At 44.6% G+C, this 27,251-nt stretch overlaps 1 protein-coding gene across 2 annotated transcripts in view; it reads left to right on the plus strand.

Moving 5' to 3' along the window:
- The window catches only part of NID2 (nidogen 2), a 92,673-nt gene extending 65,514 nt beyond the window's left edge, over positions 1–27,159 (plus strand). For both annotated transcript variants that reach the window (XM_086321510.1, XM_086321512.1), the window contains 12 exons: positions 4,482–4,625; positions 5,322–5,450; positions 6,632–6,775; positions 16,007–16,126; positions 19,193–19,414; positions 20,026–20,195; positions 22,041–22,170; positions 22,571–22,742; positions 23,389–23,546; positions 25,261–25,384; positions 26,118–26,227; positions 26,470–27,159. In XM_086321510.1, coding sequence (XP_086177636.1) covers positions 4,482–4,625; positions 5,322–5,450; positions 6,632–6,775; positions 16,007–16,126; positions 19,193–19,414; positions 20,026–20,195; positions 22,041–22,170; positions 22,571–22,742; positions 23,389–23,546; positions 25,261–25,384; positions 26,118–26,227; positions 26,470–26,480 — 1,634 coding nt within the window. In that variant the 3' untranslated portion in view covers positions 26,481–27,159. The remainder of the gene's footprint in view (positions 1–4,481; positions 4,626–5,321; positions 5,451–6,631; positions 6,776–16,006; positions 16,127–19,192; positions 19,415–20,025; positions 20,196–22,040; positions 22,171–22,570; positions 22,743–23,388; positions 23,547–25,260; positions 25,385–26,117; positions 26,228–26,469) is intronic.
- The last annotated feature ends 92 nt before the right edge of the window (positions 27,160–27,251 follow it).

Here is a 27,251-nt window from a genome sequence, read left to right on the forward strand (position 1 = left end):
ATCTATTTCTCACTTCCACTGTATAATCGTAAGGGATTTGATTTAAGTCATACCTGACTGGTCTAGTGGTTTTCCCTACTTTCTTCAATTTAAGTCTGAATTTGGCAATAAGGAGTTCATGATCTGAGTCACAGTCAGCTCCCAGTCTTGTTTTTGCTGACTGTATAGAGCTTCTCCATCTTTGGCTGCAAAGAATATAATCAGTCTGATTTTGGTGTTGACCATCTGGTGATGTCCATGTGTAGAGTCTTCTCTTGTGTTGTTGGAAGAGGGTGTTTGCTATGACCAGTGCATTCTCTTGGCAAAACTCTATTAGTCTTTGCCCTGCTTCATTCCGTATTTCAAGGCCAAATTTACCTGTTACTCCAGGTGTTTCTTGACTTCCTACTTTTGCATTCCAGTCCCCTACAATGAAAAGGACATCTTTTTGGGTGTTAGTTCTAGAAGGTCTTGTAGGTCTTCATAGGACTGTTAAACTTCAGCTTCTTCAGTGTTACTGGTTGGGGCATAGACTTGGATTACTGTGATATGAATGTATATACTAATACATAATGGTAATAATAGAGGAATCTGTGTAAATTGGTTAGGGGGTGGCTATGGAAACTCTATACTTTCTGCTCGATTTTTTGATAACCTAAAACTGTTTTAAACAATAAAATGTGTTTAAACTTTTAAAAATGTTCTGGGCAAGCCAGAGGATGAGCCTGGAAGTCCGGGAACCCTACTGATGGGAAATGACTTTGTCAGATCAAGGCGACATTTTAATTCTGAAAGCCAGTAGGCAGTTTTGTTCTTGAAGACTAGAGGCACACGATGAGAGTGAAGGTTTCCCTTCAGTTCTACTGATACTCAGCAGTACTGATACTGCTGAGTCCAGAATCTGCACCTCAGACGGGTGGGTTCATAACTATATTTTACCACTAGAGCCGAGGCCTCCTTTACCACCTCCTTGGGCTCTCTGGGCAGGTGTCACTTCAGCAGTATGATAACAGGAGATAAAGAGGAGTGGGTTCTCCTGTGGAATGTAGAGGTGACACAAAACAGGAATCCTGAGCTTGTTGGTGTGCTTGGTTGGTTCAGTTTTAAGAAACTTGGTTGGGGGCATAGCCGCTGAGTGTCTGAACAAGGGATTATAATGTAGCGAATTAATAGCATGAAAATATCAGCTGACTTTATAGAAACATGTACCTCAGAAGGAAGGAAAGAATCAGTTTTTGCTGATTTCTTAAGGAGAGATTTCAACAGAAACACCTAGGGAAAACGACCATCACCTTTGAATGTCCAGTTCAGCCCTTCACTAGGTGTAGGAGTCTGATCTGTAAGAGAAGTAACTTAGTGGGAGAACCTCCCAGGCCAGAGTCCCATTCAGACTCTGGAATCATTTATGGAAAAGACAGATCTCTGGGTGTATCTTTCCTCGAGACTTACCCTAAGGGAGTAGCAAAAGGTCAGAAAGCCCACAAACTGGTGGGTACCAGGCTGCTAATTTGCTTTTAGAATGACATGATTTTTTTCCTTTCTTACCCAGGTCTAATTATAATAATAATTAGTACCGGTAGTAGTGGTAGTAGTAAAGGAGTTTTACTTGATGCCAAGCACCGTTCTAAGTACCTTTCATGAATTTAACTCATCAAATCCCCACAACAACCCTACCAGTCAAGGGACTGTTATTCCCTTTTACAGAGACAATGGCGTAGACATGATGTAATTTGCCTGGTCACAGCTGGAAGAGTTGAGCCGGGGCTCAAATCCAGCGCCCACTCTCACCCCTCACTCATGGCTGTTCCCCGTGGACCCCACAGACTCCAGGACTGCCTTGTAACATAGATCAAATTTTAAAAGAAGGAATGTGGATGTTTAACCTTTGTGTTTCAACCCTGCTCATCCATCCACCCCTATGTAAAACAGCAATACTGTTCATTCTATCCAAATGGGAGAAAAATGGGGAAGAAAGAAGAAAATTAAAAAGAAAAACACAGCCTCTTTTCTTTCCTCTCTCAGTGCCTGCAAGTATCTTAAGAGCCTTTCCCTTTTTCCAGAGGGAGCGGTGATCTGGTTGGAATGTGTGTGAAACAAAACAGCAGCCCCACCTGATGTGGGAGCTCCCAGCTGGGTGTCCGGGGTTCAGGAGGCAGTCTTCCCAGGGAGCCCTTCTCCTTAACCACCAGCCAGCCCCCTGGCTTGCGCAAGTGTTTGAGCTTCCCGTGTGGCTTGGCTGGTGTTGGTGGGGTTGCAGGACAGGATCCAGGAATGCTTCCTGCCCTTGCTCCCAGTTCAGGGCTCAGCTCTCCAGTTGAGGAGCCTTTGGGCAGAGGGCCATGCATTGAAGCTGAACGGACTGTTCCTTTAAGGAAAACCAGTCTTCTCCTCTTGATTAAATGACTAAATTAGTTCCAGATCCTCTGTCAGAGAGTCAAACTGTTCAAGAGGGAGAGGGAGAAATAGAAAATGTCTTAAGAAGGATACAGCTCTTCTTTACTTACTATAATAGGAGAAAAGCTAACTAGTCACAGAGAATGAATAGACTCACAGTTTTAAAAATGGATTTTTAATATAGTGTTTTTGGAAACCAAATTCTGAGCACAGGGCCTCAGGCTCAGAAATTGGCTGATACTTGGTTTAAAGCTGTGCTGTCATTGTCTTGAAACTCTTAATAATTTTGAACAAAGAGTTCCACAGTTTTGTTTTGCATTGGGCTCAGCAAATGATGTGGCCACGCTGTCAGTGGAGGCTATTTTAAGTCAGTATGATGCAGGTATTCACACTTTCTCCTCAATTTCAGGCAGGCTAGTGTATCCTGTCCAAGTTGGCCAATCAACTTCTGGGCTGTATTTTTTTTTTTTTTCCCTCCTTTTAATGCCTCTCAGGCTGGTAAGCTCCTGACATTATGTATACCCACTAATCTCTGCTGGAATGCGCCATGGTGCAGTTTTGATGCTGGAGAGCACTGAACAAGAAGGCTAAGTCATCAGTATTTATAAACTAAAGTATCTCAAAGCTCACTTCTTCCTTTGGCTGGGTAGGTCAGGAATTTGGTACAAAACCTTCTCCTAAAATGGAGAGAGAATAATGGGAGGCAGTCAGGTCTTTGTTTCACGTGGGGCCTTCAGTGAAGACATGACCCTGTTGTTTTCAACTGCAGCACACACTGGGCACTGACTCAGGACCTTGGTCAGTAAGATCAAGTTAACCCTGCCGCCACAACCCAAATGCTATACTTCCAGACCGCCTGGCAAGAGAATCAAAGGGGAGGGATGAGGGACGTCCAAGCATGCCTGTGTGATTTGGGGAGCATGGCCTCTGCCTGACTTTTGGACCCGTCCACCTCTTCTGGCTCTGTGACCTTGGTCAGGTTACTTGACCTCTCTGTGCTGCGGTAAAAAGAAGATGATAATACATTCCTCACAGTATAGTCATGAGTAATTAATAGAGTAGAGTAAGTAATGGTTTAGAACAATGCCTGGCACATAAGTGCTTAATACGCATTACTGTTACACTCAATCTAGTAGATCAAGGGAAGATTTCAGATGTTAGCTGTCATCACTGCCTGGTGGTCGGATGGAGCCATGGCAAGGTTAATCCTAAAGAGTAAATACTGCACAAGTAATTCCCATTTATTTGGTCTTATAAATCTTAAAAAAAAAAAAAAAAGACAAGATTTTCTCATTAATTGAACTTTGAAACATAGAATAGTGCACTTAGTGAGACTGTCCGATTTAGAGGCAGAAATTTTTGGTATAACTTTTGCTGCCCCATTTCCTGGCTTTCTGAGCTTGGACAATTTTTCTAATGTCTCTTGCTTATTTTCCTTATTGGTGAAAATTACCAATAAAAGGAATGACAGCCTGCCTCACAGAATTATCCCGAGAATCACAGAAGATGATAGAATGAAAGTACTTTTAAATAAAAGGATGCTGCTGCTGCTGCCAGGTCACTTCAGTCGTTTCTGACTCTGTGCAACCCCATAGACGGCAGCCCACCAGGCTCCCCCGTCCCTGGGATTCTCCAGGCAAGAACACTGGAGTGGGTTGCCATTGCCTTCTCCAATGCATGAAAGTGAAAAGTAAAAGTGAAGTCGTTCAGTCATATCCAACCCTCAGCGATCCCATGGACGGCAGCCCACCAGGCTCCCCCGTCCCTGGGATTCTCCAGGCAGGAACACTGGACTGGGGTGCCATCGCCTTCTCCTAAAAGGATGCTATGTGTTGGCTATTTTTATTCCCTGGACACAAACCTGCTGTAAATAAGAAAAGGTTAGTTATCTGCAGAGAAGGCAAGAGGAAGCCATTCTGGAATTGAGAACTGCAATGCAGATGATCCACCCTCACTTTAGATATTAATAATTTAGTCAGGTCTCCAGGCAGGCTTCAAACTTACAAGTCCACAGCCAGTTCCACTTGCCTATCTACTTCCTTCTGTGCCATTCTCTTGATGACAGCCAGATTGTGCTTTTCCTTTGTATTTTCTCTCTACCCACCCAGGAGACTCCGAGCCCACCCCAGTGAATCCTTGCTATGATGGGAGCCACACATGTGCCACCACAGCTCGGTGCCATCCGGCGACAGGTGTGGACTACACCTGCGAGTGTGCATCTGGGTACCAGGGAGATGGACGGAATTGTGTGGGTAAGACCCTGGTGCTCTGTGTTCCTCCATGAAGGCCTCCAGCATTCTGTTCATAGAAGACAAATGTCTGCTTTGTCATAAACTCATGGATCAATGAGTTTAGCAGCTATTCATCTAAATATACCAACTATTTAAAAACCAGGCATATTCTGGTTAGGTTTGCCAGAGCAGTTTGGAGTGGGTATTTAGGGCTATTGTAATTCGTGGATATTTTATGCTGTTAAATATTGTCATTTTGAGCCTGAATCAAGTATTTTTTACATTCATTAAAGAGTACATTTTTCTGGTTACCTTCAGATTTCAGACATCCATTTCATCCATTTCTTTCAGTTACTGTATCTCAAAAGCAGTCATGGAGATTTCTTTACACTTTAAAAGAAACATGGTTACTCTGTGTGTTTTTCTTCTCAGTGTTCAGAATTGCTTAAATGTTTAAAGAATTCTCAGAAGATTTGTTCAGAACACATCTCCCTGGGGGTCATACGTGAATGACTTGAAATAAATGTTTATTTTTACGGCGGGCTGCAGTGCGCATCTACATCTGGTGCTGAGCAGCCTGAACTTTGCCTCCCATTTAGTCTACCGACCGCTAGTCCCACCGAAACCTCTCAGGGCTGAGAGAATACCGAGTCTGCAGACCTTCCACTTGTGGGGCCTTTGGTTTAAGCAGCCCTTTCTGTTCTTACTCCTCTTTAGATGTCAATGAATGTGCGACTGGCTTCCACCGCTGCGGCCCCAACTCTGTGTGCGTCAACCTGCTGGGGAGCTACAGATGTGAGTGCCGGAGTGGCTACGTGTTTGCAGACGACCGGCACACCTGCATCTGTGAGTGCCCACCCGTGCTCCAGGGTGCATGACTTTCCACTGCGGCTCTACAGGAGATCTGCTGCATGGTTTTCTAGGAAACAGTTCACATGGGAAGAACCCAAAGCTATGGCTCAGTTCAGTCCTGTGTGTTGGGGTTTTGTTTTTGTCTGGGTTTTTTTTGTTGTTGTTGTGTTGTGCTATTTATCTATCTAAATAGAAATTTTTGATGTAAGTCATGGAAGGATGTTCACCTCTGTCAGGACTGCTGTGCAGCTTGATGTTTGGCCCAATCATGTAGTAAGACTATGAACTTTTCTAATACAAACAGCTCTAGGTAGAGGTCAAGTGTTTCTCAAATCAGAATGACATAGATTTTGTAATTTAAAGAGGCTTGTCCTATTTGATCAGAGAAGGCAGTGGCACCCCACTCCAGTACTCTTGCCTGGAAAATCCCATGGATGGAGGAGCCTGGAAGGGTCCTGAGGGTCCATGGGGTCGCTGAGGGTCGGACATGACTGAGCGACTTCACTTTCACTTTCATGCATTGGAGAAGGAAATGGCAGCCCACTCCAGTGTTCTTGCTTGGAGAATCACAGGGACGGGGGAGCTGTCTATGGGGTCACGCAGAGTCAGACACGACTGAAGCGACTTAGCAGCAGCAGTCCTATTTGACTGACCAAAAGCTCCATTGGTAATAAATATACCCTTTCTAGAGTTCCAGATAAATACTTGACATAAGAGTGGATCCAAAAGAACTAGAATTCCAAAGTCATTTCATTGTTAGAGCCAGATGATATTAGAGAAAACCCACTTTTGAATCCAGTGAGATGAAAAGGTAGCAGCAATCATAAAGACTCGTGTGTGTGTGTGTGTGTGTGTGTACATGTACACAGGCATGCCAAGCAGCAGTGTTCTGCTTTAGTCAAGGACATTTGCTGATGACTTATTTTCATGCCTAGTATTATAGACACAAACCAAGACCGGCACTTCTTAGATTGTAATTTGCATACAACCATCCAGGGATCTTGTTAAAATTCCTATTCCGGTTCACTGGCTCTGGGTTGGGGTCTGGGAACTGCATTCCTTATAAACCCCCAGGTGTCCCCATGCTGTTGGTGTGCAGATCACACTGCAAAGAGCAGGGCTCACCCATTCGCAGGCCAGGGCTCTTGGACATCTTTGCCTTCTTCTCTCTTCAGTGATCACCCCACCTCCCAACCCCTGTGAGGATGGCCATCATAACTGTGCTCCCGCCAGCCAGGCCCGGTGCATTCACCATGGAGACGGCTCCTTCAGCTGCGCCTGCCTGCCTGGTTATGCTGGAGATGGGCACCGGTGCACCGGTGAGTACCTGTGGGTGGCTCAGTGACCCTGAAAGTTGCTTTGGATGCACATCCCCACATCCCCAGGGCCTCTCAGAAACCTCTCCTTTCCTTTGACTCACACCCCCTGGAACTGCTGGAAGAGAAAAAAAAGGTGCCCTTTGAGTCAGAGGCCAAATGTGATTACCTTGGCACCAGATTGTTGAGCGAGTATGGTTGTCCTTGGAGGAGACGTGCCTGGATCAGTGCGGAGCTCCTGCCAGCTTGCAGTCTCCTGTTCCCTGGAGCTACTGTAGCTCAGAGGGATGCGAGGGAAAATTGTATATTCCCCTGGGAGGAAGTCTCCATCCTTCAGTCTCTTTAGCTAATGGCTTAATTCAGCACTTCCAGTCTTGCCCAATTTTTAGTTGCTATTCCCCTGCTTGAAGTGGTATTTGAAGCAATCTCTAAACATACATATAATTCTTTCTGTGTAATTTATTCCTTTGTCTCTCTCTCCCTCTCTGAAAGGGGAGAGGGAGAGAGAGAGAAGAAAAATCCACAGATATAAAAGGATATTAATGCATACCTAAGTACTCAAAGATTTCCTTCCAGAAATCTAACTATCTTTAAGACTTTATACCATATTTTGTAAAATCACTAAACCAGAAAGCAGGACTGACTGTTCAAATTTAACTTCAAGATGTATGAGGTTGTTACTGAAAAACTAGGCATAACACTCTGATTATAAATGTTCATGAAACTGGGATTAGTAGTACCTTAATATAGAGATCATTCAGTAAGCCTACATAATTCACTAAAGATCTTCATGTCAGTAATACACACAAATAATGGTTAAATGAGATACTTGGAAATGAGAGGATGGTGGGAAAGGAATCAGTTTTAGGAACAGAAATCGAAAATGCTGTTTTCAAATCGCTTTTTGCATCTGGCCCCGGAATACCTGGGCGCACTGAGCAAATCTGCTAAGAATAGCCTTATAACTCAGGAGCTTCTTTGCCGTTGTTCAGTCCCTCTTGTGTACGACTCTTTGTGATCCCATGGACTGCAGAATGCCAGGCTTCCCTGTCCTTCACTATCTCCTGGAGATTGCTCAAACTCATGTCCATTGAGTTGGTGATACCATCTACCCATCTTGTCCTCTGTCGTCCCCTTCTCCTCCTCCTCAAACAGAGAAGCCTGTTCTTAACTAGATCAGATCTTAAACAGATCGCATAGCCTGGCCCTGCCCTCCTCACCAGCCCGTTGGCTTCTCCTTCCCTTTCCCTTTGGTTTCATCTGGATGGGCTGAATGGACCAGCAGCCGAAAGCCACATGTTCTTGACAGAACAAATATGTCAGGGCAAGCACAGTCCTCTGCTCCTTTCCAGATGTGGGGCTTTTTGAACCTGGCTCTTGAACGTTTCCACTTCTGATGTACAGAAGCTTAGCTGTATGGCTTTCTTGAAAACACAGTTTATATTGAAATGACCCCAAACTGTGACTCAGTTCAGCCCTGAGGTGGTTTTTTCTCCCTAAAAACACCCCCAGGTTTAGACAGAGCTCAAGGACTTTTCAAGTTAGGATGGAGTAGAGGTGTAAGTCACGGATGGTTGTCCCACTTGACAACAGACACTCTCTACAGATGGAGGCACCCTCTAGGTCTGGGGTGGTGGGGGTGGGAGGAGGCATCAGGTGATGCACACAAACCTCTCACGTTTCTGCTGAGCTCCACAGTAGGAATACTGCTTTTTCCTCCCTTGTAGAAACTCGTCATTCAGTTTGACTTAACGCACTACTGGCTCTCAGAAATGAGAACCAGATAAAAAAATCTTGTCAGTAGAATTTCATATTTAAACATCTGGCTGCTCAGGTCAGTAGAATTTCATATTTAAACATCTGGCTGCTCAGGTCAGCTGAGATAGTGTTTCGAAAGCATTTCATTCCTTAGGTCTTGGTTTAAAACAAAGAAGTTGAAATTAATCGCCACTTAGATGTGGTGAGGATTAAAATCAGAATGTTAATGTAGGTGAGCTGCTGCTTGTCCTAACCCCTTCGAGAATCATTCTCCCTTCTTTTAACTTCTGCTTGTCTCGGAGGACTTGGGTTACCTTCTGGGGTTGTAGTAGAACCTTGAAATTAGCTACTTTTCCATGCTGGGAGTTTTCTAGGATTGTCATTCTTTGCTATGGTTGCCCTCTTTCTGATTTCAGGGACATTTTCAATTGTCCCTATTTCATCTCTGCTTCTCTACTTTTGGGATTCTCTCTGGAACCCACAGACTTAAACGTAGGCCAGGCCAATCTGTTGCTTCCCCAGTGTATTAGTAATCTATTGCAGCATAGCCATTTACCCCAAACATGTAACAGCTTAAAACAGTACACAGTATTATTATGTGTATGGTCTAGCTCATTCGTTTGCTTTAGGATCTTCACAAGGCTGCAGTCAGGGGGTCTGCCAGACCTGGGGTCTCATCTGGGGTCCAGGTGGGGAAAGAGGCTCACGTGGTTATTGGCAGGGTTCCTTTCCCCAAGGACTTTCAGGTCCCTGCTGGCTATTGCCTGGAGGTGACCTTCAGCTTCTTGCCACTCAGACATCTCCCACAAGGTAACTTTCTTTATCAAAGCCAGCGTCAGGAGGCCAGCTAGCAGGTTGGCAGTGACCATAAAAGTGATGTCTCCTCAGTATTGCTTTAGTGTCTTGGTTGGAAGCCAGCTACTCAAAGGAAGGGGATTATAGAAGACCCTGAATACCAGGAGGGAAGGGATCTTTGGGACCATCTATGAGAGGCTGCCTCCCGTAGTCAGTTACCCTGTGGTTGCCGTCCAAGCTTCGGGGCCGTAGAAAATAACAATCATTTTCCTAAAGACCTCTGCTGTGCATAAATCAGGCTGGGCTATTCATGGAGGTGGCTTGCAGGAGAAGTATATAAACGTGTGTGTGTGTGCATGCAGTTTTAAAGGCATGACACAGTGTGCATGTGTCCCAGTGACAACTGAGATAGAGAAAACAAGAGAAAAATGGCGATGAAGGCTCTGTTTTGTGAAGTGAGCACACTTAAAGTGCACATTCGTTTTCAGTCCATCAAACTGGCATTGAAAGAGTGTGTGGGTTTTCCTTTCTCCAGCCAGTTTGTTAAAAACCAGTTTCCCTGGGGAGGCTGCCCTTGGCTTTGGGTTCTCGATCTAGCCTGAGTCACAAGCAGGAATTATTTTTATGCAAGTAGAATGAAATCTTTTCCAGCTCCCCTCAGTCAGGATTGATTTCAACCCTGCGTTGGCGTGAGCTGGATATTTCTCAGGCACGTTTGTCCCTGCAGCTCTTAGTGACTCTGCTGGATGGAAAAGCAGATTGTTGTGAGCTGAGACCTTTTCAGGGAGGAGCACATGTGAGTTGAGGAACTGGGTTACAGATGGCCCATCACCCACAGAAGGGTCGTGATGAGGGGTTCTTACACTGTTCTCGCACGTGGCTTTTGTGGGAGGAGTGCAGACTCTGGATAAGGTATAGTAAAGTTGGTGTGGCCACAAGCGATGTAGAGACCAAGGCTTGAAGGGAAGAAGCTGCCTCTACTCAAAGGTCCCAGAGAGCAGGTCACTGCATGCCATGCAGGACCCTATGGGCACAGCCAGAATCCGGGTTCTGACTGAGTAGGTGGGGAGTGACAACTCATGGGCCTTCAAGCCTTTGTTGGGGTCTGGAGCGGGATCAAGGAGAGTTGGCGCCAGGGAATTTCACTGGGTGGTTCAAAAGCAAACCAGGGGAGGCACAGGGGGAAAGCTAGAGTCCAGGGGCTGGCTTTGTTTTGAAGGGATTTCAGCTGGGTTTTGGGTGTGGATTCAGAATTAAGGCAGGAAGAATGTTGAAGCACCAAAGCCTGCACTCAAAATAGAGAATTTTAAACACATTTTCCAAAGAGGTTTTTTTAGCTGCTTGGGAGCAGATAGAATGGAGAATTGCGCTGAGATTAAGCCATATGGCATTGTCTGACTGGCCAGAGACTCTCCTGTGCCTTGAACCTTGCTGCCTTGACCTACCAGCACCTGAAGACCCTGACAGTGATGGTTAAGCAGGCCCCTGTCCCCAGGGGTATAAGAAGAAACTCCTCCCTTGCTAAGGAGTTCAAAGTGCCTTTATACTTTCTGCTGACACCTGATCCCCTGGGAAGCTAGGAAGATTTCTCCTTTAAACAAAAGCTCTGGTTCCCCCTACACTCCTCAGGGTTGGCCTTCTGAGGAAGGTGGGTAGCCTGCTCTGCACTCAGGCCCTGGAGTGGCTGGTGAGGCTCCATTTCTCTGACATGGTGCGAGAGCCTCCAAGGAGGAGATGGGAGCTTGCTTCAGGGAATCTTAAGCTTCTCCAGCTTTAGGGGACAGGAGTTGTTCACCTGTGATGTTCTCAGTCTCTTCAGAGATTCTCCCTGTTCATTCGTAAGTTATTGTCTCCCCATGACTTTGCCTTTGGGAGGATGGCTGCTCTTTCAGGTCTGGTTGGCATTCCTAGGCCATAGGCTTTAAGAACACAACTCAGAACCTCTGGGGAATCCTCTTTCTCTTTGTTCAGAAAAGTAATCACAAGCAACTGATCTACGGGTTCTAGAAATAGGCCCTGTGTCTCAGGAATTCCTGCTTCCTGCCATTGCCTGGGGTTCCTGTTACCATGAGAAGTACTTTTAGCATATGCATTATGAATAGCTTTAATTTCCTGCATTTGGTTGGATGTTAATTTTTGCAGTTTGGTTTTATAGCATCATAGAAGGCACAAGGAACTGAATGGGCACCGATTCAGCCAACTGGACATTGGTATTGTCCTTCTGGACAGGGCCAACCTCAAAGATAATGAAACATGACAATATACAGCCCTGACTGATCAGACTGGAGATAAGTTTCTGGTTGTTGTAATTCATGTGGTTTCAGTTCAGTTCAGTCCAGTCCAGTCGCTCAGTCATGGCCAACTCTTTGCGACCCCATGAATCGCAGCACGTGAGGCCTCCCTGTCCATCACCAACTCCCGGAGTTCACTCAGACTCACATCCATCAAGTCACTGATGCCATCCAGCCATCTCATCCTCTGTCGTCCCCTTCTCCTCCTGCTCCCAATCCCTCCCAGCATCAGAGTCTTTTCCAATGAGTCAACTCTTCTCATGAAGTGGCCAAAGTACTGGAGTTTCAGCTTTAGCATCATTCCTTCCAAAGAAATCCCAGGGCTGATCTCCTTCAGAATGGACTGGTTGGATCTCCTTGCAGTCCAAGGGACTCTCAAGAGTCTTCTCCAACACCACAGTTCAAAAACATCAATTCTTCACTGCTCAGCCTTCTTCACAGTCCAACTCTCACATCCATACATGACCACAGGAAAAACCATAGCCTTTAGTTTTGGTTAACTGAGGAGCCTACCACTAACCTTGCAGATAAATTTATAACCACTTTCCTGCCATTGTCAGTGAAAGGAAGGCATCCAGGCAGGCCAAATGCTCATCTAGGCAGAGTCTATCTAGGTGGCATTAACTTTGGTCGTGTCAGGCATTCAAGGTTTTTCAGACTTCAGAGTGAAGTAATTTATGGGGGCCAAATGCCGGATCCGGAGGATAAGCAGTGTAAGTGATTACATTGCTAATTATGATGTCAGAGATTTTCCTTTCCCCTGAACAGAACATCTGTGCTGTGTCCAGTACATCTACTTACTGGTAGATGGTAAAAGCCCTTAGTGATGGAGAGGTGGCTCAGGGTAACATGGTCACAGCAGGGGTGACACTGATCACCCCAGGAGAGAATTCATCTGGGACCTGGGAGGCTGGGCGAGGAGCTATGTTTGTCCCCAGCTGACTGACGTCACATTCAGGGCTGTAAAGTCTCCAGCTTCCAGGATGCCATGTGTCTCTGTCACAAGCTGTACAGAATCGACATAGTGCATTCCATGACTCCTGTTCTCTTAGTTTAATGCTGATCATCCTGTCCCATGTTTTTTCCCTCTTCACACAATTTTAAAACTTTTTTTGTATATTAGCTCGGGTGTGACTGCTTTATTTTCCATTGAGCCTTGATCAGATCCACCTCCTTGATTCCCTCTTTGCTCAGGAAGACTTCCTGTCTCTGAAGATGGCTTATCTCAACTACTGGCCATTGGTTTCAGCAGTTAGATTGTCAGACTTTTTTTTTCCTGGCAGCAGGGTGGAGGGTAGAGGCGGTGTCTTGCTATTGTCAGCCTGCACTGATTTCAGTAAATAAAAGGAATGTAAGTCTGCCTTTGTTTGAAGTTTCAGGATGTTGCAGCTATGAGAAATATGAAAATTAATCTATGTGGTACTGTGTAGGAATGTTGGGACCTGAATTGTTTGTACTGAAAACCTGGACAAATTTAAATTTTCTTTTCTATGTGTTGTCTTAAATCCTCTGATAATATTTTTCTTATACTTTTATATTTCTTCTAAAGGTGGAAAGTAAATTTCTGACTAAAAAAATTTTTTTTTTTAATTTCTGAGTTTTTTGACATTCTAGGTAGTAGGAGTCTCTGAATATGTAAGACTGAATGGGTTTGTTTGTTGAAAAACTAAGTTGGAGCTTCACTGGGTTCTTTTGCATCTATAAATCAGTACTATAGGGAGATATTTCTCCCAGCAATCTTATCTGAGGTTATTGATGTTTCTCCCAGCAATCTTGATCCCAGCTTGTGCTTCCTCCAGCCCAGCGTTTCTCATGATGTACTCTGCATATAAGTTAAATAAGCAGGGTGACAATATACAGCCTTGAGGAACTCCTTTTCCTATTTGGAACCAGTCTGTTGTTCCATGTCCAGTTCTAACTGTTGCTTCCTGGCCTGCATATAGGTTTCTCAAGAGGCAGGTCAGGTGGTCTGGTATTCCCATCTCTTTCAGAATTTTCCACAGTTTCTTGTGATCCACACAGTCAAAGGCTTTGGCATAGTCAATAAAGCAGAAATAGATGTTTTTCTGGAACTCTCTTGCTTTTTCCATGATCCAGCGGATGTTGGCAATTTGATCTCTGGTTCCTCTGCCTTTTCTAAAACCAGCTTGAACATCAGGAAGTTCATGGTTCACGTATTGCTAAAGCCTAGCTTGGAGAATTTTGAGCATTACTTTACTAGCGTGTGAGATGAGTGCAATTGTGTGGTAGTTTGAATATTCTTTGGCATTGCCTTTCTTTGAGATAGGAATGAAAACTGACCTTTTCCAGTCCTGTGGCCACTGCTGAGTTTTCCAAATTTGCTGGCATATTGAGTGTAGCACTTTCACAGCATCATCTTTCAGGATTTGAAATAGCTCAACTGGAATTCCATCACCTCCACTAGCTTTGTACTGATGCTTTCTAAGGCCCACTTGACTTCACATTCCAGGATGTCTGGCTCTAGGTGAGTGATCACACCATCGTGATTATCTGGGTCATGAAGATCTTTTTTGTACAGTTCTTCTGTGTATTCTTGCCACCTCTTCTTAACATCTTCTGCTTCTGTTAGGTCCATACCATTTCTATCCTTTATTGTGCCCATCGTTGCATGAAGTGTTCCCTTGGTATCTCTAATTTTCTTGAAGAGATCTCTAGTCTTTCCCATTCTGTTGTTTTCCTCTATTTCTTTGCATTGATCACTGAGGAAGGCTTTCTTATCTCTCCTCGGTATTCTTTGGAACTCTGCATTCAGATGCTTATATCTTTCCTTTTCTCCTTTGCTTTTTGCTTCTCTTCTTTTCACAGCTATTTGTAAGGCCTCCTCAGACAGCCATTTTGCTTTTTTGCATTTCTTTTCCATGAGGATGGTCTTGATCCCTGTCTCCTGTATAATGTCACAAACCTCCATCTATAGTTCATCAGGCACTCTGTCAGATCTAGTCCCTTAAATCTATTTCTCACTTCCACTGTATAATCATAAGGGATTTGATTTAGATCATACCTGAATGGTATAGTGGTTTTCCCTACTTTCTTCAATTTAAGTCTGAATTTGGCAATAATGAGTTCATGATCTGAGCCACAGTCAGCTCTTGGTCTTGTTTTTGCTGACTGTATAGAGCTTCTCCATCTTTGGCTGCAAAGAATATAATCAGTCTGATTTCAGTGTTGACCATCTGGTGATGTCCATGTGTAGAGTCTTCTCTTGTGTTGTTGGAAGAGGTTTAGCAGATGACACCACCCTTATGGCAGAAAGTGAAGAGGAACTAAAAGCCTCTTGATGAAAGTGAAAGAGGAGAATGAAAAAGTTGGCTTAAAGCTCAACATTCAGAAAACTAAGATCATGGCATCTGGTCCCATCACTTCATGGGAAATAGATGGGGAAACAGTGGAAACAGTGTCAGACTTTATTTTTTTGGGCTCCAAAATCACTGCAGATGGTGATTGCAGCCAGGAAATTAAAAGATATTTACTCCTTGGAAGGAAAGTTATGACCAACCTAGATAGCATATTAAAAAGCAGAGACATTACTTTGCCAACAAAGGTCCGTCTAGTCAAGGCTATGGTTTTTCCAGTGGTCATGTATGGATGTGAAAGTTGGACTGTGAAGAAAGCTGAGCACTGAAGAATCGATGCTTTTGAACTGTGGTGTTGGAGAAGACTCTTGAGAGTCCCCTGGACTGCAAGAAGATCCAACCAGTCCATCCTAAAAGAGATCAGTCCTGGGTGTTCATTGGAAGAACTGATGCTGAAGCTGAAACTCCAATACTTTGGTCACCTCATACGAAGAATTGACTCACTGGAAAAGAACCTGATGCTGGGAGAGATTGGGGGCAGGAGGAGAAGGGGATGACAGAGGATGAGATGGTTGGATGGCATGACTGACTCGATGGACATGAGTTTGGGTAAACTCTGAAGTTGGTGATGGACAGTGAGGCCTGGCACGCTGCAGTTCATGGGGTTGCAAAGAGTCAGACACGACTGAGCATATGGAGATAGTGCCAATAAGGAAAGGAAAAAATAAACTATTGTTACATATATTTATTTATTGTAGTGTTACTGAAAGGAAATGGTTTATGGGCTAAAGGTTAGTTCAAAGGTAATAACTTCCTGGAATTTACTGTAGATGAAAGATGCCAGGATATATTTCTGTGTGAGAGACCACGTTTGACTTCTACACTGAACGTGTCCCTCGACTCTGTACCCTTAAGCTTGCCTTTAAGGTGCCGGTATGTTTCTGCCCCTGCCCGAGGGTCTTCTGAAGCGGATGCCTGGGTGTCGATCCATGCACACTGAGGCACGTGTAGCACAGTCTGTGTTCAGTGAAATCATGCTCCTTCCTTCCCTCCTTCTCTGTCCCTGACTGCTGCAGATGTTGACGAATGCTCGGAAAACAGATGTCACCCCTCAGCCACCTGCTCCAATACCCCTGGCTCCTTCTCCTGCCGCTGCCAACCTGGATATTACGGGGATGGATTTCAGTGCACACCTGGTAAGGTCTGGGAGGCCTCCCCATGTAACTTTGTATCACTTAACTCTGACTTGCGGAGTGCAGGAAATAGTCTGAAGTCTGTTTTAATATCAGTGGGGAAAATAAGTATGACCCTTGTAGGTGGACCCCGCTGGTTTACTCTAAGCTAGTAACCCCAGCCCTCTTCCCAACATGTTGATGGGGAATCACTCTTGCTCCTGCCACCTATAGAAGAGGTGCAGGGATCTGTTTTGTTCACCTTAGAGACCCCAGATGCTGCTGATGAACTTGTCTGTTATGGTCTAAGCACTCCCCGTCTGCATGGGGCGTGGGGTGTGGTTTCCAAGCACTCAAGAGTTCATGCCAACTGTAGGTTGCCAAGGCAGACTGCTGCTCCTTTGTTGAGTTGTTCAAAGATAGGAAGAATTTTTTTAATACAGAAGAACTTTATTAATGAAACAGCATTGGTTTGGTATCATTTTAACCAAAATAATTCCTATACAGATCCATGAGCTCACTATTCAAAGATCACTTTTTACCACTGAGGAAGGTTCCATAAGTACCAGTCTTGGCTTTTAATGTACGAGAGTAAGAAATGGAAAATTACTTCATTTTTAAAATTTTGATTACAGTTTTGATTTTGATCGCCAGTTGCCAGTTTTGATCCTTTCAATAATATGAATTATTATGGCCAAGACATTAGTGCTTCTAAGATTCATATAAGTAAACATTGGTAATGTTTGCTCTAGATGTCTATATACCCTTGCTTCCACTATAAGATTCCTTTTTCTTTCCCCTGTTTCTGGGGAAAGATTTTTCAGGTCCCCGCCCTGCCTCCCCCCACCAAAAAAAAATACAGAGAAATTCCGTTTCACTCATGCCTAGTCTTTAAAAAGTCTTGATTAAATTCCAGCTGGGATTTGAAGAAATCAGATGATTGGGAGGTGCCCTAACAGAATGGTTCAGAATCCTGTTAAATTTATTAAGATAGGCATGTATTAAGGAGAGTGATCCAGAAGGGAGCCAAGAGAATGAGACGTTAATTACAGAAAGAGGGGCATGTTCCTTTGTGCAGACTCTTTCCCATGACCAGGCCTCTCTTGGTGCTGGTTTGGCCTTGGTCGCCATTTCTGACTAGTCTCATCTGCATAATAGGGTCTGCTTTCAAGGGTGAGAGAACACTCTATGCCCAAAATTCAAAAGTATTTAAAACCCTGCCAGCCAGAAAGAGAAATAAATCCATGATTGGATTGAGAAACAGCTTGAAATAGTAAGCAATGACAGATGCCCACGTGTAAGTGACGTGAGGTACTCCTTTCCCAGAGGCTGACTGCTGTGTGTGCCTTGTTGGGTGGTCCCCCGAGAACTGATGATCTGAGTTTGGAATGTGGACCAGGGGTGATCCTGGCAACTTCTTCAGGGAATCCCACCCAGTGACAATGGCGAGTGTCTGAGGAAGTAGTATTTCCCTCTCTGGGTCCTGAGACACATCTGGGTGAGGAAGTCAGTCTTTTTTCTCCATGATGTTTTAAAAAGAGCTTTGCTTCCCGAGGGTTATGAGCTCCAGCGGCAACCTGGAGCTTGCCCCAAACATTGTGAGTCTTGGAGTTGTGCTCCTTTGGTTGGAGCTCTGAAGATTTTATTCACCATCTTCTGGCTTTCCAGGTGCTCAAATGTAATGTTTCCAGCTGTTCTTTGAACTCACTGGAGGTTTTGACCAAAGAAGGGACATGAGATGACTTTATTTTTTTTTTTAAAGGGACTCTTTCTGGCTGCTGGTTGAGTTTACAGCAGGGCAAGGGGTGGGGAGCAGGAAAGATGATGGAAGCAGGGAAGCCAGTAAGAAGGCTAACATACGTAGTAATTCTGGCACGAGATGACAGGGGTAGATGTGGTAAGATGTGAAGATATCAGCTGACATGTTTTGATATATCAGATGTAGAGTGGGAGAACGGAGTCAGGGTTTAGTGAGTCTGAGCAATGGAAAGATGGAGATGCTGTATAATGCTATGCAGAAGTCTAGGGGAGAGAAGCTTTGAGGGGAGAAAGCCCAGTTTTTGTTCTCCTCTGAGATCTGTTACACATATCCACATGGTAATAGAAGTAGATACTTGGCTGTGTGATTCTGCAGGCTCTGAGTTGCAGGAATTAATGAAGGAAAAATACCTTCTATCAGTACTTAAATTCCTGTAGGTCATCCTATCTTAGGAGACTGTCAAGTTAAACCACGTCAAGCAGAGTCCTCTCAGATAGAGAACTGCTGTATCTGGGACAGAGCCTTGGCAGCCCTGTAGAAGCAGTCTGGGAAAAAGCTGCTGGTAAGGAAGCTGCTCTGCCACGGAAGCTAACAAGAGTTTCAGCACGGTTGTGAGGAAGAAAGGAGGAAGGATGGGGAAAGATGCTGGAGAAAGGGAGGGACCAAGCAACACGACGGGAAGCTGGGGCCTCAGCTTTGAGATAAACCTAGGGCAGGGTGGCCAAAGGACTTCAAGGAGCTGGAGTGTCGCAGTCTGTATCAAGTTGTTTGCCACCAACTCTATGATCACACATACTAATTATAGTCAGTTTTACTCAATAGTTTTCCAGTGGACAGATACGTAAGGCCACACGTAGGCAGGGCATTTGGTAATACTTCCTAAGACACACTGGCCAGTCTCAAGACAGCCCTCTCAGATGCAGGTCCCAGAGTTTGAAACAGAAAGAATAAATATTGGCTTTAAGCATCATGTAGGCCACTGAGTCCCCCGGGAGAGTCCCCAGGAGTGCTGTTAGCAGAGGCCCCTTCCCAGGCTGAGCAAGGCCCGCACCCCAGATGTTACCGCCTCTTGTTCTTTCCTGATGTGGCTGGGTTGATGACATTCCTCCTGGCCTGAGGGTCACAGGAGCATCAGGACAACCCCTTCTCCCGATCCCCAGCAGAACCTCCTGGAGCACTTTGCTGCTCAGGGCCAGAATCCCGGGGCTTGGCTGAGGCCTCATCATGGACATGAGGAGGAAGACGAGGAGGCCAGGCCTGGGGATCTTGAACCACATGCTACAGTCTGTCCTTGGCTCACACTCAAAGGCTCTTTGTCCACATCTGCTCAGAGCCCACCCAGAGGCCCCGGACCGTCTGTGAGCGCTGGAGGGAAAGCCTGCTGGAGCACTACGGGGGCACCCCCAGGGACGACCAGTACGTGCCTCAGTGTGACGACCTGGGCCACTTCACCCCGCTGCAGTGCCATGGCAAGAGTGACTTCTGCTGGTGTGTCGACCAGGACGGCAGAGAGGTGCAGGGCACCCGCTCGCAGCCAGGCATCACGCCTGCATGTAAGCACCCCAGGGCAGCCCTCCCTCCCCTCTGCCGTGTTGAGGTCCCTGTAGGGAAGCTGCCAGCTGTGGGTGAAGGTGGGGGAATGAGGGGCGAACAGGTCCAGTGGAAGAAATCGCTGATGGGCTATGCTGATTTATAATCTTGTCCGCCCCAGATCCCAATGCGGATTTAACGTTTGGTTTTGTCATCAGCAGTTGCTGTAATTAGAACATCTGGAGCTCAGTTCAGTATGTAGTCCCACTGCCTGTTCCCACTACTCTGAGCCCGGGGTGTAAGGGGACACGTGTCACCCTGGGGCCCCAAAGAGAAGCTGACACAACACTGGCTCTGGATGTATTTTTAAGGGGGATGTTCTGCTTTGTTCAAAGGGAAATACTTTGTCATCTTCCTCCCCAGTAATTGGCAGTGATTTGTATAATTGGTCTTTGGGAGAAAAAACCCTGGAAATTAGAATTTCTTTTAAGGCACATCTGGGGCACATCTGTCCAGGGTAAAGAACTGCTGATGTTTCTGGAGGCTCTGGCAAATGGGGAAGTAACTTTTCTTCTCCTCTCCACTGACCGTTTCCTTCGCTCTGCTCCTTCTACCTCCCTCTTCCTCACCACAGGTATACCCACTGTGGCTCCACCCACGGTCCGGCCCACACCCCGGCCCGACGTGACCCCTCCACCAGTGGGCACCTTCCTGCTCTATGCCCAGGGCCAGCAGATTGGCCACTTGCCCCTCAATGGTACCAGGCTTCAGAAGGACATGGCCAAGACCCTGCTGTCGCTGCATGTAAAGTGGACTTCTCCCCTGGGGGTGGGACTGTATTGGATTATCAGATCTGGGCAAGGTCTGAGGTGCGGGGGTGCTCCTCGAGGGCTTCTGTTTGGCAGTTGTCTTTGGGAACCTTACGCACAGAAGGGAGGGTGCTGTTGCTGGGAGCCACATTGGACTGATCAAGGCCACTTTCTCCAGTTGGTGTGTGGGGTTTCAGCTATGTGGAAAGTGAATTTCAGAGTTGTCAGGATACTGAGGCAGCGTTGGAGATCCACGGGAAAATGATAGGTTAACCCCAGCCCCCAGCATTCTCTGTAAGCCATAGACATCTCTGCAGATTCTGGAAGTCAACTAGTGATAGCCTTGTTGCGGACCCCTGCCCTCCTCTTTGGTCCTGTTGATCAGCTGCTTATCTTCTCTGAATCTGTCATAGATGAAAATATGGGGAGCACGTGATCCTGGAAAGGAGGAGACAGGGCTTTCCCCAAGGGATGCTAGCTGCTTCCCGAGCTGACAGCTTCCCTATGGTCAACACACTCCATTTTGGAGCAGGGACTTCTTCACTAAGATGGGAGGAAAGAGAAGGGAGTTCAGCAGAAAGGCACTGACACTTATAATGGGTTCCCCTCCCCACTTTAAAGATTTGAATTGTGTGTTATTCCAGACACTAGCTGCTGATTTTTAGTTTCTCTACAAGATTTAAGTGGGACTTTTTCCTCCAAGAAATCTTGAAATCATTAATGGGCTTATGAATCCCATGATCCCCTGGGTTAATGGAGGCCTGTATGGATGTGCCCCCTTGCTCAAAATAGGTAACTTTCAATTTTCAAGTAAAATTGAAAATTAAAATCCTCCTATATAAAACTGCCCACTTTCCCACAGTAGCCTAATGCTGCTTTTCTTGTCCTGACTCCTCTCCCAGTCAGGCCACCCCCAGGAGGCTTTGTTAGGCAAGCAGGGAGCTTGCGAGACCTCAGGGACAGCCTCGGTGTTGGCTTTGCACATCTGCTGGGCTTCTCAGAGCAGGAGTCTGGGCTGGAAATTCAATGAAGCAACTTCTGTGCAGAATTTTGGAAAGGAATATCACCGACTCAGCACTTAAAAAAGGATTTTGTCATTTGTTTAGCAATAGGGAAGGAGGGGAGAGCTCCCGAGACAGAAGTCAGGTGGCCACCATTCCCCAGTTCCTTCAAGTTGTAATAGACTTTCTTTTACACTAGAGTACAGCCCAAGGACTGCTTTGTAGTAAGACGCAGAGGCGAGGGTTAAGGGTGTCTGCACTTCAAATAGCAGAAAGATCTCACTGACAGGGCAGGGGAGGGTTGATTTCATTATATGTTGGCAAATTTTAGAGAGGCTTTTTCAAAAAGTGCTGGATTACATTTGGCAGTCAGTTTTTGTCCAGTGAAACATTACTTACTTTGCTGAGACTAGTATTTGTCCTCTAATCACTGAATGGGCTGATCTTTTCATGAAATCACTCTTGCTTTTACCACCACCAATAATAACGCTTACTGAAAGCTTACAATGTACTCATCACTGGTTGGGATACTTTATAAGCTTTTATGGTATTAATGTTGATAGCAGCTGTGTGAAGTAGGTTCTGTTGACCTCTGTATGCCTTTGTCACCTTATCTGCAAAATGAAGGTAGTGCCGAAGTAAGTGGCCAAGCCTGGCGCTGGCTCAGGGAAGCCAGCCTCCATCGCCTATACTTCTACCCACTGTGCCCCGCTGTCCGTAAAACCGTACAGTGCAGCTGGTCAACGCTGCCATGAACAAACGAGTGAGGTGGCTGAGCATGAAGTCGGGGGAAGTGCAAGGAATCCTAATTCTTCCAATTCTGTGTTTTGGTCACACAGGGCTCCATAGTCGTGGGAATTGACTATGACTGCCGGGAGAGGATGGTGTACTGGACAGATGTTGCTGGACGGACAATTAGCCGCGCCAGTTTGGAACCAGGAGCAGAGCCCGAGATGGTTGTTAACTCAGGTCAGCAGCTCCACCCAGAAGACACTTCCCATTTCATTTCATTCTACTCAGTCCAGGTTATTTGCTTGCTTTGTGCCTAAGTCTCCCATCTACCTTCTAGATAGGACTCTGAACAGGAAGGGTTTGTGTAGGAACTCAGGGAGTGGCCCCAGCCCTGGGGACGCTTGGTGCCACCAGGCTTGGGGTGGGGGGGTGGGTCTTATGAGGGTAGAGTGAACATGAGGCTAGAGTGAACTAGACATGGCAGGAAAACCACAAAGGACCTACCCCTCTATTCAGTCTGTTTTTTTAGAGACTCTCAAGACTTTCCCCTTAACTGTGGGAACATAGTAGACCTCTCTGCTTCAGATTCTCCTTTCATAGCTGCAGTTGCTTCAGTCTTGCCTTTGTTTTATTTCAGGTCTAATAAGCCCCGAAGGTCTTGCCATCGACCACTTCCGTAGAACAATGTACTGGACGGACAGCGGCCTGGATAAGATAGAGAGGGCCAGGCTGGATGGCTCTGAGCGTCGGGCCCTCTTCCACACGGACCTGGTGAACCCTCGTGCCATCGCTGTGGATCCAATCCAGGGGTCGGCTGGGCTTCCCTAATTCTCCTGTTACCTGTTGACCCTCACTTGAAGCCCTTGGGTTCTAAGTACGGTGTAAGGAGGGTCAGAACATGAGCATAAAAGTGCACGTTAATTTAACAGTATTCACAGAGGATCTACTAGGTGTCAGGCACTGTTCAGGCAAAGACAGGGTCTGTCCTTTCGTGAAGTCTAAGTTCTACTACGTTCTAGGAAATAAGACAGTAAACTAATGAATAACAGAATAACAAGGAAATTACTAAGCCTGTGATGTGGTATGTAGAGAATTCAAGAGTATGTGAGAGAGACTGGGGGCTACTTTGGATCAGGCCAAGCCTGCGACTTCAACTGGAATGAGGTGGGTCTCCCTCTAGCAACACATTAGGAAATCCCAGTTGTTAAACCCATAGTGGGGTTACCTGTGTAAAATGGCGCAAGTAAGCAAAACTCAGACACCAGACGTGTTATTCCTCTGGCCCCATTTTCACAGTGGCAGTGGTTAACAGAACAGTTTCCTGTCTACAATAATTGCTAAGGTCATCAACTGGGACATATAACCTTCAGCTTTAACTTTCAGCAGTTTTTGACTCTGAAATTTGGATTCTATGCATTGAGGAAGGTTTATCTTTCTCCATTTCATTTACCACAGCAACCTGTACTGGACAGATTGGAATCGAGAAGCACCTAAGATTGAAATGTCGTCTTTAGATGGAGAAAACAGAAGAATTCTAGTGAATAAAGACATTGGACTACCCAATGGTTTAACCTTTGACCCCTTCTCCAAACTGCTCTGCTGGGCAGATGCAGGTAATACTGTTGATGGAGTGCACATACAGAACACTACAGCGTGCAGTGAGTGTGAGCACTCTGATTTTACAATAAAACCAGATCCCACCCTTCAGAACGTCTGGTTTAAATTTATAACACTTCAGCAAATGCTCTACGCCTTTCACAGCAGCCGGCCCCAGCCTTTTTGGCACCAGAGACTGGTTTCGTGGAAGACGGTTTTTCCATGGCCGGGGGAGGACAGGACGTTTTGGGATGATTTGAGCAGGTTATATTTACTGTGCACTTTATTTCTATTATTAATTGTATTAGCCCTGCTTCAGATCATCAGGCATTAGAGCCCAGAAATTTGGGACCCCTGTTTTAAAGGACACTTTGTAACGATTGTTACAGTGAACTTCCTGAGGCCTTATGTGTATAAATGAGGCAGTAAGTTTGAGAGCTAGTTCAATGTCCAACTTATTTTTAACCTAAAAGATGTGCCAAGTGCTTGTGTTGGGGGAGGGAAAGCAGTAAAAAAATAAGTATTATACACTGTTGGAATCGACAGGCTTAGATAAATGAACAAAGGTTATTATTTTCTTTTCTCAGTATTACAACATCTATCAGATCAGATCAGTCGCTCAGTCGTGTCTGACTCTTTGCGACCCCATGAATCGCAGCATGCCAGGCCTCCCTGTCTATCACCAACTCCCGGAGTTCACTGTCTATAAATATCTGTTATTCTAACAGTCAGTATGCTGTTATGCTGGGGACATTCTTTGAAAAGCAATGTGGCAGGATGGCTTCCTTTAGTAATAAATTTGGGCTGCCTGTTCCCAGGTTCTCTCTCTCTGTTGTATAATTTCGTTACTATTAGTACAACTGAAAAGATAACTTTGTTTCATTAGATACTAAAAAAAAAAAAAAAAGCTGTTCTTAAGGAATTTGATTTTAATAAAAGGGACGAAAATGCAGGTGGGTCAATATTACAACCCAGCTGCCCAAAACAACAGTGATATTTTTAATAGGTATTTGAAATTTACTTAAAGGGTTCCATGAGAAAACGGCTTCCCCAGTGGCTCAGCTGGTGAAGAATCTGCCTGCACTGCAGGAGACCTGGGTTGGGAAGATCCCCTGGAGAAGGGAATGGCTACCCACTCCAGTATTCTTGCCTGGAGAACTCCATGGACAGAGGAGCCTGGTGGAATACACAGTCCATGAGGTCACACTTGGAAATTCTTGCCTTGTTTAGCTATTAAAATATTTACATTGAAAAATACAAGTCAGGCTAGTATTTTACTTTTTATTCCTGCATAGAAGATAATATAGTCTAAAAAAAAAGGATTTCAGTTAAAAGGCAGCCTTGGCTATTATCATACATTGCTTACAAAGGGCAGGTATTTATCCAAATATTTTAACAGTTTATGAGCTCACAGGTAGACTTCTTTAACACTGATTTAACTTTTATCTCTATTTCCTCCTCTGGGAGAAACTTAGCCAGGTTTCTGTAAATGCAATCCTGTTTTCCAAAACAGAATTAAGAGTTTAAATTCCAGTAAAAACTAGAATGCTCTTAAACAAACTGAAGACTGGTAATAGAATAGGAAAATTTTACAGTTTTTAATTTGTATTATTGCAATGGTGATAAAACATTCCACCTTTGTTTTCTCTGAGAGTAAATTTACTTGCCACTGTTTTTGGTAAAAGAAAAAGAATTTTTTCATCATATAAAAGGACCTTTTTGTTTTAAAAGGAACTAAAAAACTGGAGTGTATACTACCTGATGGAACTGGACGGCGTGTCATTCAAAACAACCTCAACTACCCCTTCAACATTGTGAGCTACGCAGATCACTTCTACCATACCGACTGGAGAAGGTAAGCCTGACACTCTGGACAAGCCTGAAAAGGCAAACTGTCCTGGAGGAGACAGCACTTGTTGTACCACGTTAGTAAGTGACTTTAGTAATTAAGCCCTATGCTTAAGGTTTTTTTTTCATTCTTTCTTCATTAGTACATAACATTCTTCAAGTGTTACTGAAGACTTTTATATCACCCAGAAATTTATGAGGTCTGCCATTTTTAAGCTACATGTGAGCAATACTATTTGGTAATAAACTATCCAAAAAGCAAGGACATTAGTCTGATCTTCAGAGAATAAAAAATGACATGGACATATTAGTTGCTCCCCAGGAGAATGAAAAATACTACACCTTACACTAGTTTGCTAAGAGGAACTGGGAAGCATTAAAAATAAGTGTATGTCCTTCCACTCCACCCCCAGCAATTCTGATTTGAACAGTGGTTCTCAAACTGTAGCATGACATCAGAATTATCCTGTGCTCTTGACAAAGCATATTGATCAGTCCCATTCTAGAATCTGAGTAGGAGCCCAAAGAATCTGTACTGCTATCAAGTTCCCAGATGATGTAGATCTGAGGACTACTTTGAGAATCACTGATACAGACAGATCTTCAGAATCCGAGTCACAAGTCACAGTTAATTTTAAAAATGTATTTGAGAAGTCTGGCAGAGAGTTCGCTTATTGATAAACTGACTTTTTCTACCCAGTCTTTAATCCTATGAATTCACTCTTCCTTTCTGTTACCAGGGACGGTGTTATAGCAGTAAACAGAGATACCGGCCAGTTTACTGATGAGTATCTCCCAGAGCAGCGATCTCACCTCTATGGGATAACTGCAGTCTACCCCTACTGTCCAGGTAAACAGCTGCTCAGGCAGCTCCTTTTGGATCAGCTGAGTAGAGGATAGATCTAGTAGCTGATCACCCTTGGCCTGCTGCCACCACCAGTGAGAGCCATTCTGAGCTAGAAAAGCTCCTGGCCAACACATAGGGGTGACCATTCTGCTACCTTAAGTCTACCAAGCTTATTTCCCCTTTAAAAAGACTTGCTGTTGCAAATTAGATATAAAATACTCACATACTGTTCCCTCCCTCCACAGGAAGAAAGTAAATATGGACTTGGAGTTTACAATTGGAATCTGGACCCTAAAGAACATTTACCAGGAACAAAGGTGAAAGTGAAGAAGGAATTGGCCATTAGAAGTTCCTGGACATACAAGATGAACATTTTCAGGCAAAAAGACTAAGTATATTTTGTGAAAAGTTTATACCTCAATCCTTACTACTGTATTTTTAAAAAACAAGTTATTTCAAGATTAAAAAAGGCAACAGAATTTTAATTGTTGCTTATAAGCAACTTTCCATAAACATTTATATCATATTTAAAAGGTCAAATTCATTCAACTAAGAACCAATTAGAGCACGCTGAGACCCTAAATCTGATTTTTGCTTTCTGGACAGAAATTAAAGCACACGTGATCAGTATAAAAATACAATCCTAAAAGATCATAAACCCTGACATAGTTAAGAGAAGGTTAATGCAGAACTGATGGGAAATAACCAACTTATTTATAGTTTCCCAAAAAAAGTTCTAAGGGTTTTTTTTTTACCTCTACATCAATGCATTTCTATTTATATTAAAAGGTGCTAGAATGTTTCAATTTGTATTTTCTGATCCTGTAAGTCCCTCTATAGGATTACCCACGAGATTACATTTATATATAAATACCAAAGATGTAATGGTTCTCAAATTTTCTAGATTACTCCAATAAAATATATTTTTAAGTTTTCCTATGACTTAAGGATTTGTGTTGTCTATAATGAAGTTGGGGGGGTGGCATGAACTTAAAACCGCAAGGCAGAAAGCAGCCATACATAACAC

Source organism: Bos grunniens, chromosome 10, assembly GCF_055505025.1.
Source record: "Bos grunniens cultivar Pamir isolate PY7600 chromosome 10, Bosgru_T2T1.0, whole genome shotgun sequence".
Taxonomy (NCBI): domain Eukaryota; kingdom Metazoa; phylum Chordata; class Mammalia; order Artiodactyla; family Bovidae; genus Bos; species Bos grunniens.